This window comes from Patiria miniata, unplaced genomic scaffold (assembly GCF_015706575.1).
Source record: "Patiria miniata isolate m_02_andy unplaced genomic scaffold, ASM1570657v1 HiC_scaffold_18, whole genome shotgun sequence".
Lineage (NCBI taxonomy): Eukaryota > Metazoa > Echinodermata > Asteroidea > Valvatida > Asterinidae > Patiria > Patiria miniata.
In genome coordinates this window covers 6961217-6977582 of record NW_024037056.1, presented here as the reverse complement: position 1 = coordinate 6977582, position 16366 = coordinate 6961217, and the positions used below count along the sequence as shown (strand labels likewise).

Sequence of the window (16366 nt, the reverse complement as noted above, 5' to 3'; positions counted from 1 at the left end):
ACGGAAAGATTCAATAGAACCTTGTTTGGATTGATCAAGTCATTCAGCGAACACGAGCGCAAACGATGGCCTGACTTTTTGTCACACCTTGTTTTTGTTTACAATTCCACACCTCACTCCACCACCGGCGTAACCCCGTACACATTAATGTTCGGAAGGGAACCATTGATTCCATTGGACCAAATTTTGGGTCGGACAGATAGTAATTGGGAACAGAATTTTGTCAGGGAACAATCGGAGCTGCTTGAGAGAGTAGGGGCCTTGGTAAAAGAGAGGGTAGAGAAAAGAGCACGTCAGAACGAAAACGCACATAGTAACAGAGCTACTGCGGCACCTTTACCAGTGGGTTCACGAGTTCTTTTAAGGAAATGCGCGTTCAAGGGCCGTCACAAACTAGAAGACGCATACTGTAGAGAATCGTATGTAGTGGCATGGCAGAATGTCCACGGGGATGTATATCGCATTCGACCAATTAATGGAGGACCGGAGAAGACGGTCAACCGTAAATATTTACGAGTGGATCCACTTGCAGATCCAGAGTCTGGCGATGACTTTGAGAGTAGTGATGAGTCCGAAAACGACTTTATTGTGACCAAGTCTGAACCAAGTAACTCAGCAGTTGACCGAGGGGTACAGGATAATAAAGTAGGGGAGCCCCATAGGGTCTCAGAGTTAGATCACGAACAACCTCGGAGAACATCACGGAGAAGAACTAAGGGTGTTCATTCAAACCCACACAGGCTGCCCTGCTCTGTTCTGAAATAGTCTTGGTGTGAGGGTTTAGCCTGTGGCTGCATGGGACTCGGACATACTCTGTGGAAGAGACTTGGGGTATCCAGTCTTCCTGTGAGTGAATCCGACCCCATGTGGTCGCCTTGCTCTACTTCTCACTTGGAAATGGTCCATGCGGCTCAGGCCGGTGTATGCATGTACATGATGTACCACTTGGTAAATAAGCATTACCAGTTGGGTTTTGAAATTACAAAATGTATTCAGTTCCAGAAGAATGTAAATCTAAAGATTATAGATTGCATGATTTATATAGACAAATTGTTTGAAGCTCGAGTTGAAGAGGGGGAGATACCCTCTAGCAGCATTACCATTATGGGATTTGTGTTATTTGGACACAGTTTTGTTAGGCGTTTCTCAGGAAGGCGAGAAGCAACAGTAAATATAGATTTAGAGAGGAAAAGAGTACCTCTTTCTTGTTTGGGGGAAGGAGGATTGACACTAAGTCGCATTAATGCCAGTCGTTGTCGTTATTACCGTATGATTGCCAGAGTACAGCCCTCTATTTTGATAATTGATCTAGGGACTAATGATTTGGGTACAGTTGGTGTATCATCAAAGGATGTGTTTGACTTACTTTGTTCCTTTGTTCGGGATCTGCCAAGGTTTGGTATTAGTCCTTGTGTAGTGGTGTTTTTGCCTGTCTTGCCACGTACAGGTAATATGAGGCAGAATCAAGTATCTGTCTCTGAATTTAATGAGAAGGCAGAGGTCTTCAACAAGCTGCTTGAAGCGGAAACTCTTAAGGAGGACCGTTGGTGGGTCTGGCATCACCGTGGTTTGAAGCACCCACGTTTTAATCTGGACGGTGTGCACCTCAATCGATGGGGAATGTCCCAATACGAGAGAACCCTCAGACAGCTTGTTAAATTTTTCGAAAGTAAATTTTGGTAAATATTCAAAAGGAACCAGACACATTGTTTAAGCATTAAGCTTTATTCTTAATGTTTTATTTAGTGTTTAACTTGTTATAGTAATGTTAGCGTTTATAAATCTTTAAATCAAGGTGATCTCCAGGAGAAGATCAATTCAGTAGGGGAGTTTGTGGAGAAATGACTTATGATAGTGATTTGTTGTTGATCATTCACAAATTTGGCCAACAGAGGGCGCTCGCCTACTCACCGTTAAATTGCCAAAAGCTGGCCTCCCAGGTGTGTGCACAATATTCTAAAAATAGAACGTGTATCCATGCAGCGCAGGGATATGTCTGCAAAGACTGGCATTCGGTGTCGTGTAAGATAATATAGGGCCTCATTAATGATTGTTTGGTGCTTATAAAAGACTGTATCTTACATAATTTGGTAGTTAAGTATACTCTTTGTATATTACTAAGGTTCTTTAGAGTGATACAAAAGCTGTTTATTCTAAGAGAAGGGAGAGGTAACCCAGACAGCGGTAAACAGGCTTCGCGGGGCAGTGCTCCGGAACTATACTAGTGAAAACGAGAAGAATAGAAATCTGTGTCAGTCACGGGAAGAGATGAGAGGAATGGTCTCCGAGTTGGGGAAAATACAGAGATAAATCCCCCGAATACCACTGGAAATCATGATGAAAGCTACTGTTTGTCGTGCTTAGCCTGGTGCAGCGACTGGCTACCTCCTTCCCTTCGACCCTGAGCAACCAATGAAGACGAATGAACATTAATTAATGAATAAATAATCAGTGATTCTCCGGTGAAACTTAATCTCCGCTGTGTGTGTGTGTGTATGTCAACTCGCCCCCAACGAGACTCAAGCCCCACGGCGCTACTCCGCGCTCACTACAAGACTATACAGGATCATTAACAATAGCCCACTTGATCCAAATACAAAATGATAATAAAGAAGTTAAGTGTGATGTGATGGTAAGAAGAGGTTAGATTAGGATATGGGTTGTGATTATAATTTGGGGCCGTATCATAAGTCCGACGCCTCATATATGTCCGAAATTTCGGACTTATGAGGCGTCGGACTTATGAGGCTTAAAATGTATTTATTCCGCCTCATAAGTCCGATGCCTCATAAGTCCAACAACGGAAAAACGAGGCGTTTAATTTGTCGGACTTACGAGGCGTCGGAGCTATGAGGCGTCGGACTTATGGGCCTTTATTTGTTTAGGGGATGCGATTTTGTCGGACTTATGAGGCGTCGGACCTATGAGGCGTCGGACTTATGAGCGGACCCCTAGATTTTAAAACATGACTCATCGTGTATTTTGCCTTTATGATACCGTTCTCGTTCCACAAATCAGTGCGTCTATCTGGACCTTTTTTCCTTACATGATGAAATAATTAAGTCGATCCCTGATCTGGGATGGGGAAGGTGGGGGGGGGGGGGCGAAAGACCTTCCTCGGATTCAACACGAGTCCCGTTTTAAGCAGTCCATTAATATCCTGATTTACTGTCTACATGACCAAGTTTTCAAATCCGTGCTTAGATTTCTAGCAGCCCCTGCATTGCTCAAACAATTTTTAGTGAAAAAGATCCACAGTAACCAACAGCCACTGCCTATCATCAGACTGCCCATCGACTGCAATGTACTCAGCCTCGTTGGTATTATGGTCTGCAGAGTGAATTAGATTAATGTACCGTTGGCCTGCATAATTGTTCGTATTAATTCACCCACCTTGCTGTCATAGAACTCAAGTATTTCAGGATCAAGATGGATCACTAGACAGTCTGGAGCTCTTAAAAATTATATGTTATTCTCGCAAGAACACTTCATGTCTAGAAATTGCATGTTATACGAGAAGAAGTTCTCATTTTTCACACCCGGAAAACCCCAGCGCTAATTGTGGTATTGCGCACCGATGGGGTCAAGGTTCAAATACGTCGTATGATAAAGAGTAGACTTCAAAACTACGGAGGGTCCTACCAGCCATTGATACAGGGATTATACAATAATATTAACACAAAACTTCAATTGGGAAAATGAGCAGGGAGCTTGGAATGCCTTATTCTATGGGGTTAAGTGCGTGCATTTTGTGTCAGTTGTTAATCAAAACATAAAGTTAATTGTCAAAAAACACATTGAATCGAGAAAAGACAGGCCTCTATTCCCGCTTTCTCACGGGCAGATCGCTAGGTTGGATATTACACACCACCAACCCAGATTACTGACAAACAACACGCCGATCCGGAACTTCAAAATGACAACTTAAATATAGTACTTTTGATAAGTTGTGTAGCTGTGGATATTAGTTGTAACATTTTAATTTGCATATGTTCACAACTAGTGTCATCGCCCCCAGTGTAACTTATCATCAAACCATGTGAATTTTCAGTGTCTGGAATTTACAATTTTCCCGTAAGCTGTTGGCACGAGATTTACGTTCACACCCTGCCCCCCCCCCCAAAAAAAAAAAAAAACCAAATCCCACCCATTTTAAGTCTGAACCGTGCACACTAGCAAAATTTCACGATTTTACCATCAAAATTCACATTATTTTGTCCATTATTTAATTGAAATGGTCGTGTGAAAGTATAGTTTTCTCAGCATAGAGTTTAACGTTTTATTTCCAGGCAATTTATTAACCCTAAACTCTCTTCGTGAACAAGCCTTCTTTATGTCTCTGATATTGACTCGTTTTCATTATTAGATTTATGCTTCATTTCTACGCAAAAGTGTATATTTAACAAAAGAGCAATACAAAAAAAGAACAAAAAACAAAAGTACGATGAGAGGTTTTGTTCAGTTACTATATAGTGTTTATTTCATGTGCCAGATGCCAACACCATGTATCACAAAACCATTCCATTCGAAACCCGACCCATCTGCAATTCATGCACCAGTGTTCAACTGGGGCAGGTTTTTTTTATTCACACACACGCTTTTCTGTTCTCATTGACGAAGGAAAGAAGAGAGATCTGCTTTCGGATGGTCGCAAGTTAGTGTTAGTATTGATTTTTACATGAAGAATGTTCATGTTTATCTTATTTATAATGTTGAAGCATATATACACTTGTTTTCAGAGTTAAGGCCTTTGTGGTATGTCCTTTAGAAGCCGCCACTTCGCGATACATTATAATTCCCTCTCGATTGGAATCATAAGTGCAGCACGTGGTTATTCGTAGTCTTGTATCAAAAGGTTTTTATAATCATATTACTTTTCTGTAGGGCTCGGAAAGAATTCCGAAATCATTTTTGCGTAGAAAAAAAATAAGAGCAATAATTAAGAGCAGCCCTGACTCTGCCTTGACACTGTGAACTCGCTGTAAAACACTTGAGAACATGCAACACTCACCAATTACCAAGGACGAAATGACAAACGCTTAACGATTCATTACATTTCGCAAGTGGTTTTCCTTGAAGGAATAACAATCAGCATGACACACATGACACAAAAGGGTGTTATCTTTTTCAAGAGCCAGTCAAAATGACATAAGTGTTTATTTATCTTATTTGAGTAGAAACAAAGTGAGGCGCGTTGCTTTACACACGGTAACAGTTTTCGGTCCTTTTAAATATACATGTATGTTGTTCGTCATTTTTACGGTGCGTTTGAAGTCAATGTGTGATTTTGTTCTGTTATACATTTTGTGTTTATGAAGAAAGTTTTCCGTGTCGTGTAATGTTGTAAAGATATTGATATTAGCATTATTTTTCATCTGACGATCATTCATATCAGTCGTCATTATTTTCATACGCCTTGTTAGCCAGTTCATACTCGATGAAATATCTTGACAGAATTGAAATCAGCCACCACAAGTTCTCCGCTTGGGGAAAAGGCAATACCCGCTGGGCAAAACAATTGTTTCGCTACACAATCGACGTAGACCCCCTGGGAATCATAGTGACGCACTTCACCGGTCCCTGCGACTCCACAGTAAATGTTAACATAGATGTCGCCTGCATCATCGCAGCATACACCGGCTGCAAGTGTCGCCTCTTTGTCACCCAGAGAAGTGCTGACAGTAAACACTTCTTTCCCCGTCATTTCTACGCATCGCAATTTGTTGCTACCAACATTTGTGAAAATCAAACGTCCTTTGTCACTTACAGTAATATCTTCTGGGGACATGTCAGTATTCGGAATGTCTAGGATCAAAGATCCGTCTAGATTATGGAGAGATGTGACCGTTATCTTCTTGTTAACCACTGCTATACGGTTGTCCTTGTCCACTGCAATGCCTCCGGTTATGCGTTCTACCAGTTGACCCGTTTCATCAGTCTGTGATGATTTAAACTGAGAAATTACTTGATGGTTTGTGTCATGTACCTTTACAATGCCGTCACAGTTAACCAGAAATTGATCATCTGGCGTTATAGCAAAACCATGAGTTGCGTTCACATCCAACTTTGTTTTGTACTGTCCTGTAGAAGTAAACACAGATTTCCGCTTATTGTTGATATCGTTGACAGCAATGTCGCCATGGCTAAAGGAGCACACGCTTCTTGCCCACTTGAACTCTCCATCCCCGTGTCCTGCCTTCCCAAACTCGGTCTTCAACTTCCATTTCTCTTTATGAAGTATTTCACCAAGGTCTTTATCGCTCACAACGTCTTGGCACTTGACTCCAATGAAAGATTCACCGTGTTTCACTCGCTCAAACTGGAGATCCTTCTGGAATTCCAAGTTGTGCATCACCTTAGGCTTCAAATTCAAGAGTTCGAAGTCGTCGGCTTGTTGCATCAAGTCAGTCACGGCTGCCTCAATCTCCTCAGCTCGCTCCATCTTCTTCATGTTGTTGGTGTGAACTTTGTCAAACTCCTCGTCTCTCTTCTTGCCAATTTCAGTGACCTTGTCTAGGAGAAGTTGAGACTTCGTCTCGATTTTTGCAATCTCTTCTTCTTTCTTAGCTTGAATGTCGCTGCAGGCCCGAGTCACCATTATTTTCAGCCTGTTTCTTGCTTGGTCGACTGCCTCCTCATTTGCTTTGAATTCCTCTTTGCTCTTCTGACACTTTTGCAAGACATCATTTACTTCTTGACGATACGATCTGACGGCGTCGGCAATTTCACAGTATTTATGTTCAGCCGATCGGTGGTCGATCGCTGCGCATATGCCGCACGCCAACATCTTACACGTCTCGCAGTAAAAATACATCTTCTGGTCAGCATGCTTCTGACATTTAGGAGAATACGTCTTGTTGAGATCTGGCGAAGGACCCTCCTTCTGCTCCGGGTGTTTAACCAGTGTTACCCGATGTGTCTTGGTGCGTTTGGCGCGTTCGTGAGCCGTCTTACACAGCTGACACAGATTTTCCTCGCAGTCTAGACATCGCGAGACGGCCTCTATTCCCTCGTCGCATTCATCACACGTCGGTGAAGTCGTTGCTTGCTGCTGGGTCTCCAGCGACCGCTCCTGCTGGTTGATCTCATCCACCAGGGAACTCAAGAAGAAACAATCGAGTAGACCGGGCAAGCCAGCATCCGGCACCGGGGTTTCCTTCCTGCAGACCGGGCATGTGATCTTGCCTGTACTCGGCTGCTGTTTGCTCAACATCCCATCCAGACAGTTGAGGCAGAAGGTGTGGAGACAGTCCAGTATCTTGGGATCTTTGTACCGACAGAAGCAGATGGGGCATTCCAGGTGACCCTGGCTGATCTCACCTAACATGGTTTTAGCTGTGGCCTCAGCCATCATCAGCTGGTTATCTCACAACCAACCTGAACAAAACAAGTTTGAAAATATTGTATTCGCTATATAAACGAAACAATAAAATGAATAACATTTGGCATTTATGTTCACCTCGAGGGCGTGCTATTATGTTTCCTCTTCAGGATATATTAAAAAAAATAAGCTATCTACATCATGAAGCTAAAATTGATATAATGTGATTTATTTGTTTCCCCAAGCATCGTCGCAGCATTAAAGGGCTTATGTTAACTGTTAGTGTCTCCGAAGACCAGTAGGTTGCGAAATTGTAAGTTGTTAGACTGAAACTTACCTTTTCAGAAAATACCGCATCAACTCAGCTATACAGATGGACTACAGGGGCTCCTTATTCGTTCAATCTGGAGACAAAAAAAGGAATTGACCGCTTTAAATTGGTATTCTGCTTATTCCATTTTGCGCACTGAAAGTGTTTTGTAAATTCTCATCAATAGTCACACTAGCTGAGGTTCAAAACGATTGCGGAATCGGCTGATTTTCAGGTTCATGAACATCGACCAACTGCATGGTGTATTTGGTATTTGACATTGATTGGAAATCGTATTTGGTGAATTGATTATTATTCTCCTTATACTAAACCAGTTTTGCGTTAACAGGCCATGGTATTAGCATGTAATTCACAGTAAGTCATGTTAGATAAATTGGCAATGGTAATAGAACCGATGTATATATAATTATTTAGTCCATGTCGGTACCACCACAACATGAACAGTAGATTACACACTAGTACTGCACCTAATTAATCCTTCTATGAATGGAACATGGAAATATTTCTGTGCTGCGTGGTACGTTTGTTAAGCGTGCGAATTAAACGCTGTTAAAGATGTAACGAACGTTATAGAGTAAAGATTGTCATTATGTCGGATCTCACATCGCAATCGTCCGCAAAATCATTTCGTCTCTTAGTCTTACCCGTTTGTTTTCTTAATTTTATTGCCCACGAACAATGTTTCCAAATCTTGCTTCGTTGGTAATTATATGGCCTCCATTATGAGCCTGAAAGTGTGGCGGATCAACATAAGTTATCATGTCATCTGGTTTTAGGAAGTTTTCCCGCTCCTCACACTTCCCTGTGGTATGCCTACCTCTCCGTGATTGACTCAAGTGTGTATTCCAGGCACAGGTGGTTGATGGCAACACAATCTGAAGCTGTCAACAAATCAGTTTTGCCAGAGCTCTTCATGTAATCCGCAATGGCTACGTATATGGGGAGATATTCTCACTTTTCTCAAATCCGGAAAAACCCAGTGCTATTTTTTGCCCAACACAGCAGCGCACCAAGGGTTCATGGTTCAACTTGTATGAGAAGGCATATCACGTACGCATGACGTTGTGTAGATGTCAAACTACGGAGTTCCCTATCCACCATTGATAGTGTTATTTAACTTGCAATTTATTAGTTTTACAAAAAGTATTGGGGTAGCCTGGGGGATCTGGGAATGTGTTATTCGAGGGGATTACAGGCGTGAATTAAGTATTTTGTGCCAATTATCCTAAATACCGCGTAAATGGTGAAAGAACTACAGGATGATGGGGTGTATATCCTTAACCAGTGTAGGCCCATCAAGATCGACACCGTCTCAGCGGCCTTGGGATCAGTGGATAACAACCCCCTATTCCCCAATATTTGAACAAACAAAACCAATTCAGAAAGTCCAGACCGAGTGACCCCTGGGATATAATAGTAGCAGAAAGAGGGGGCCATATATACAGTATTTAAAGGAAGTATTTCTCATTGGAAAGTGTAGTTGTCTCAGCATGGTACGTTGTATTCCCTTATTTTCCTTAATCTTTCTTCATGAAAGCAGCCCTCTTTTCTGACCTCTATCATATCTCAATATAAAATATATGCTTCATAACTACACGAGACACCAAGGTTACCTGAGTAGTCCATATCAAAAAAAAAAAATGAATAAAAAGCAACAAAGAGCACAAAGTCATGAACAAAAACAGAGGAATAGCGATATCAGATTTTTTTATTCAGCGTTAAACTATAGTAGGCTATTTATTTATCCATCGGACGACTGTACTTTTATCACAAAATCCATTCATTCCAAACCCGAGTGATTGTCAATGTATGTACATGTGGTTTCAAAGTACAATATGATTTTTTTATGATATTCAGTGAAGAATAAAGTACAAGTGTCAACTCATTCCCATTACATAAAGATCTGCCTTCACATCTGACGTCAGTTGCAAGGAGTCTATTGTGTCGGGTGTTAGTGATTTTATAAATGTATTCATTATTTTTTGTATAAAAAAAACAAAATGAAATAAAAAGTCTGAATTGTACAAATATTTTCTTTTGAGATTTATCCTTCACAAACCACATCGCTCCCCTGCTTTGCGATACATTATTTTTCCCTCACGGTTGGAATTGTAAGTGGGCACGTGGCCATGCGTATGTGTGTATCTCAAAGTTATATCTACATCGATTAAAAACTTAATAATTTGAATTTTTGGGGGGGCTTGGAAGACTTCTGTAATAATTTGTAAGCAGATGTACTATTCAAACAGTTCAATAGCATTTTAAAATAAATGAATAATTCATACAAGATACGAATAATAGGAAAGTGGGCAAATTACCAACGCTTAAAACTCCACGAAATTTTAAAAGTAATTATCATACAGAAATTGTTAGCATGACACTTAAAAGGAATGCGGATCTCATATTTTTTTATGAGCCCACTTGGCAAAATGTCTCAATAGAGTTTATTTCTCTCATATGAGTCCAAAACGTGAGGCACACTGTTATAGAGACGTAAATATTTGCCGTCATTTGTAAGTATTTCCCTTTTGTCTATGTGATTCGAATGTGTTTAACTTCAAATGAGCATCTTGCTGTAAAAAAAAATACTGTGCACGAAAACCTGTGTAAAAAAAGACAATACCGGAGCAGTTTTCCAAGTCTTGTACGATTGCATCAGCTTCCCGACATTATCATGAATTTGCCATTGCAAGATTATTGTCATGTTCTACCCATTCTAGTCAAAACTGTTGGTGTCGTGATCTTTTCCATACGCCGTATGAGTTCATAATCGATGAAATATCTTGACAGAGCTCTGATCAGCCACTACAAGTTCTCCGCTTGGGGAAAAGGTGATGCCAAATGGCCACAACAATTCTTTTGCAACACAATCAACGTAGACCCCCTGGGAATCATAGTGGCGCACTTCAGTGCCTCCTACGTTTTCACCACACTGAAAGGTAACATAGATGTCGCCCGCATCATCGCAGCATACACCGACTGGCCTCACCTCTTCGTCATCCAGAGAAATACCAACAGTAAACACTTCTTTCCCCGTCATTTCTACGCATCGCAATGTACTTTTGTAATAATTTGTGAAAATCAAACATCCTTTGTCACTTGCGGCAATTTCTTCTGGAATCATATCAGTATTCGGAATGTCTAGGATCAAAGATCCGTCCAGATTATGGAGAGATGTGACCGTTGCGTTCTTGTTAATCACTGCTACACGTGTGTCCTTGTCCACTGCAATGTTTCCAGTAAGCTCTGTTGCCGGTTGACCCGTTTCGTCAGTCTGTGATGATTTAAATAGAGAAATTACTTGATGGTTTGTGTCATGTACCTTTACAATGCCGTCACAGTTAACTAGAAGTTGATCATCTGGCGTTAAAGCAAAACCATGAGTTGCGTTCACATCCAACTTTGTTTTGTAGTGTCGTGCAGAAGTAAACACAGATATCCGCTTGTTATCGATATCGTTAACAGCAATGTCGCCATTGCTAAAGCAGCAGACGCCCCTTGCCCAATTAAATTCACCTTCCCCATCTCCTTGCTTCCCAAACTCGGTCTTCAACTTCCATTTCTCTTCATGAAGTACTTCACCAGGGTCTTTGTCTCGCACAACGTCTTGGCATTTCACTCCGATGAATGATTCACCGTGTTTCACTCGCTCAAACTGGAGATCCTTCTGGAATTCCAGATTGTTCATCACCTTCGGCTTCAAATTCAAGAGTTCAAAGTCATCAGCTTGTTGCATCAAGTCAGTCACCGCTGCCTCGATCTCCTCTGCTCGTTCCATCTTCTTCTTGTTGTTGGTGTGAACTTTAACAAACTCATCTTCTCTCTTCTTGCCAATTTCAGTGACCTTGTCTCTTAGAATTCGAGACATGTTCTTGATTTTGGAAATCTCTTCTTCCTCCTTAGCTTGAATGTCGCTGCAGGCCCGGGTCACCATTATTTTCAGCCTGTTTCTTGCTTGGTCGACTGCCTCGTCATTCGCTTTGAATTCCTCTTTGCTCTTCTGAAACTTCTGCAAGACATCATTCACTTCTTCACGGTAGGATCTGACGGCGTCTGCAATTTCACTCAACTGGTGGTCAGCCGATCGGTGATCGATTGTGGCGCATGTGCCACACGCCAACATCTTGCACGTCTCGCAGTAAAAATGCATCTCCTGGTTAGCGTGCTTCGGACATTTCGGAGAATACGTCTTGCTGAGATCTGCCGAAGGAACCTCCTTCTGCTCCAGGTTTTCAACTGGTGTAACTCGATGAGTCTTGGTGCGTTTGTATCGTACATGAGCCGCCTTGCATAGCTGGCACAGATTTTCCTCGCAGTGTAGGCATTTCGAGACGGCCTCTAACCCCTCCTCACATGCGTCACACGTCGGTGAAGTCGTTGCTTGATGCTGGGTCTCCAGCGATCGTTCCTGCTGGTTGATCTCGTCCACCAGGGAACTCAAGAAGAAACAATCGAGTAGACCGGGCAAGCCAGCATCCGGCACTGGGGTTTTCTTCCTGCAGACCGGGCATGTGATCGTGACTGTACTCGGCTGCTGTTTGCTCAACATCCCATCCAGACGGTTGAGGCAGAAGGTGTGGAGACAGTCCAGTATCTTGGGATCTTTGTACCGACAGAAGCAGATGGGGCATTCCAGGTGACCCTGGCTGATCTCACCTAACATGGTTTTGGCTGTGGCCTCGGCCATCCTTAGCTGGTTATCTCCCAACCAACTTGAAAAAGCAAGATTGAAAATAATTATTCGCGCCTTGGTTTCAACACTCGGACTTTTTAGTGTTAGATGAGTTAAGTGGTAAACTGCAAAGATAATATAAACTGGCTTAGATCAGCACACGGTTTAGCTTTAAAACGCGGTTTTGACTCCACTCTACTGAAATAATTTGACTTCTAGATTTGATCTTGAATTGCCTTTACTTAAATTAAATACCATAAATCGTGACAAAACTCCAGCAGTGTACGAGGAAAACAAACAAATGTATGATATTTAGAATGCATCATTAATGTAAGTCAATGAGATACAGGTCCCCATATGGAACTATTCCGTCTTCTCAGCGTTTGGATAGAAGTGTGAATTTTCATCTGTAGGATTTCTGATGACAAATTTTGCACAATATCCCAGCGTCAAAAAGAGGCAAATACCTCATCTTTTCACAACCGGAGTAAAGTTGGTCTACTCATATTCTTTGGCTGATTTTCTTAAAATTTGGCAATTATATTGGGTGACCTGTAACCTTTTAAAGGGCATATTGTAATTTGGTTCCTGTATCATAAGGTTACCATTGTTAGGGATGTTGGGTCAAAGACACTTCTTGTAAATAATGGTTTTAACTTTCATTTAATTCTTTGAGACGCTATACATCAACCGAAACAACAAACTGAATAACATTTGACATTCATGTTCACCTCGAGGGGGTGCTATTGTCATTTTTTTCCTTACAGGTGTATTTTTTTGTTGAGCAAAGATTGATTTAATAGTGAATGCTTTGTTTACCCCAAAACATCCTCGCAACAAGATGGCAAGTGTATGTCAAAAAACCAGTCAATGTTTCTGTACATCAGGCTGCGAGATTGTAAACTATTCGACTGCAACTTACCATTTGAGAATGCACCGCCTCAATTCAGCCTTGGAGTCGGATTACAGTGACGTACTCGTTATTCGTTCAATCTGAAAGGAGACATAGAATGGAATTGACGGCTATAAATTAATATTCTGCTAATTCCATTGATGGCACTAAAAAAGTGGTTTGTAATTATCATCCATAGTTACACTAGCTATAAGGTTCTAAATGATTGCGAAATCGGCTGATTGTCACTTGTCAGGTTTATGAACATTGTGATTAACCGCTGTATACATTATTTAGTTCATACCACAATATGCAATGTAGATGACACAGACTTCTTAACTGCACATATTTGATCCTTCTATCAAAGGAAAATGAACCGTGCTGGCTGGGTACTTTTGTTGGGGGTAAGAAATGGGTCAAGTTAGAGTAAGGTTTGTCGTTATGATAAAGGGTCCATGAAATGATTTTTATACTGCAACATATTTGTAGCAAATGTCCATTCCTCTGAAATGTATCACAAAATATTAGATATCCTTTATTGATATAAAAAGAAGAAAAATTGGCACTGTCAACTTTTTTATTCATTTCAAATGTTTCATGCGTTGTTGCTGCGACATGTCACTTTAGGAACATACTCTTCCGATTAGGGTTAATCTTCAAATTGTAAATCTAAATTTATGCTTCATGAAAACATTCGCTCATAAATTTGTCCCATTGTTTTACTGTCCTGTACTGAAACAACAAAAACTTACAAAAAGAAATTTAATTACTGTACTTGGCGTTTAGGTCTACGTCGGATCTCTCATGATAATCATCATTGCAAAATCGTTCCTTCACGGTAAGACGTTTGTTTTCTCAATTCTATAGCATTTTGGTCTTCAGTGTGAGCCAGAAAGTATGGCGGATCACCATAATTTGTCCATGTCATTAGGTCTAAACAGTGTCTGATTTTTGAGGAATTTATCCCGGCTCTTACTCATCCCTAACCATACTAACGTATATGCCTACCTTTCTGTAATTGACTCAGGTGTATATTTCAGGCACAGGTGGTTGATTACAACACAATCTGAAGCTGTCAACAAATCAGTTTTTTCCAGTATTCTTCATATCATCCGCAATGGCTACTGATATTGGGAGATATTTCTCATTTTTCTCAAATCCGGAAAAACCTTGTGCTATTTTTGCCACAACATAGCAGTGCACCAAAGAGTTCAAGGTTCAACTTGTATGAAAAGGCATATCACGTGCGTATGACGTTTGTAGAGTTCCCTACACACCATTGATACGGTTAATAAACTATTATTTAAACAAAAAGTATTGGGATAGCCGGGGGAGGGGGCTCTGTGAATGTTTCTTTCCAGGGGATTACAGGCGTACAGTATTTTGTGGAAATTAATCTAAATACCGCGTGAATGGTGAACGAACTGATGAAGGAAGACAAAGTGTATCCTGAGCCCGGTGTAGGCCGATCCCTACTTTCTCAGTTGCCTAGGGATGGATAACAACTGCCTCGTCCCCAATATTTAACGAACAAAATGCCAATCAGAAAGTCCAAACCAAGTGACCCCTAAAATATAACAGTTTCGGAAAAGGGGCCATATTTACAGTGTTTAAAGGAAGTATTTTCCGTTCGAAAGTTACGTTTTCTCAGCATAGCACGTACGTTGTATTTCCGTGCATCCGTATTACCCTTAATCATTCTTTATGAACGCAGCCCTCAGTTCTGACCTTTATTAAAAACTCGTTTTCAATATAAAATATAAGCTTCATAGTTACATGCGACACAAAGGTTACCTGAGTAGCCCATGCTTTAAAAACAAAAAAAGCAATAACAAAGACCACAGACAAGAACAAAAACAGAAGCATTGCGAGATCAAAGTTTTTGTTCAGTAACTATGGTGTTAAGCTTAACTTCCAGTTGCCTTAACTTTTATCACAAAATTCATTCATTCGAAATCCGATTGTCAATTTATGTACTTGTAGGATATGTTATTGAAATTTAGTGATGAATACAGTACCAAGTGTCAACTCATTCCCGTTACATAAAGATCTGCCCTCAGATGTCACGTCAAATGCACGGAGGCTATTGGGTCGGGTGTTAATGATTTTAAAATCCAAGATCAAGAGTATATTTTTAAGTTATACACAAGTTCTGTCGGTTGAGGTTTGTTCGTTCTTTGGTATAGCTTAAATTTCCTCACAGTTTGAATTGTAAGTGAGCACGTGGCTATGCGGAGTCTTGTGTCTAAAAGTAAAAGGTTTAATTAAAGCAATTCGAAACTTGATCATAACTTATTTTTTTAGGGCTTTGGGAAGCATTCTGAAGTCATCTTTACGCAAAACAAATATGTATAAGAGCAACAACATACAAGCAGCTTTTTTATTCTGTCTAAAAACTATTTAAAAACATCTTTAAAACACTTAATAATTTTGTGATAGAATCAGATTCAAAAGAAATTTATGGATATATTTAACTTAACCTAAGATACGAATAGAAAAAAAACTCAACAAAGAATAACAGATGCTTTAAAATGCAATACATTAAAACAATTATCATACAGAAGTTCAAGCCAGACGCAATGTTGCGTAATAATTTTGTCGCCCTTTTTAAAGATCAGCCACTTTAATTTGTAGAACATTGACTAACTGTGAAATATATATTCATTTGAACAGTTTACATTATCAGCAATTTAATAAGGGGAGTTTCAGCGAAAAGGAAATAGTATAAAGAAGCTCTGCCAAAAGCCAGAAGGAAAACAAAAGCCGTCGGGAGTATCTTCTACAAGCCAATTTTGATGACGTCAATGTATACGGCTCCACAATCAAACGACTGTTTTGTGTCATACTCCTGCATGCGCATAGTGAATGCATTTCCGACATTTCGATATACGATTTGCTCTTGAATTGAAACAATTTTGTCCTATTGTCCGACGGTGCGTCTGCTTCTGGTATAGTAGATTTATTAAAGGTACCGTTTATTTTCAAAGATATTCTCCCTGACAGAAGTAATTAAATATTGGGAAGCTTGAGAATTCAATGACAAAAGAATCATCCTCGCATCGTGTACGTTGAACATGTTAAAAACCAATACAGAAGCAGCTTTGATTTTTGTTGGTGGAGTGCAAGAGCCGCTGTTCTGTTTGCTGCCCT

General features: G+C 40.6%; 2 protein-coding genes across 2 annotated transcripts; both read right to left on the bottom strand.

Annotated features, from left to right (window-relative positions):
* Positions 1–5217: 5217 nt before the first annotated feature.
* On the bottom strand, positions 5218–7366 carry LOC119724450 (E3 ubiquitin-protein ligase TRIM56-like). The gene has a single exon (XM_038195513.1). The coding sequence runs from the start codon at positions 7352–7354 to the stop codon at positions 5429–5431; it is 1926 nt and encodes a 641-aa protein (XP_038051441.1). The 5' UTR covers positions 7355–7366; the 3' UTR covers positions 5218–5428.
* Positions 7367–10394: 3028 nt separating this feature from the next.
* On the bottom strand, positions 10395–12356 carry LOC119724449 (tripartite motif-containing protein 55-like). The gene has a single exon (XM_038195511.1). It carries the CDS (start codon positions 12337–12339, stop codon positions 10417–10419), a length of 1923 nt encoding a protein of 640 aa, XP_038051439.1. The 5' UTR covers positions 12340–12356; the 3' UTR covers positions 10395–10416.
* Positions 12357–16366: the final 4010 nt, after the last annotated feature.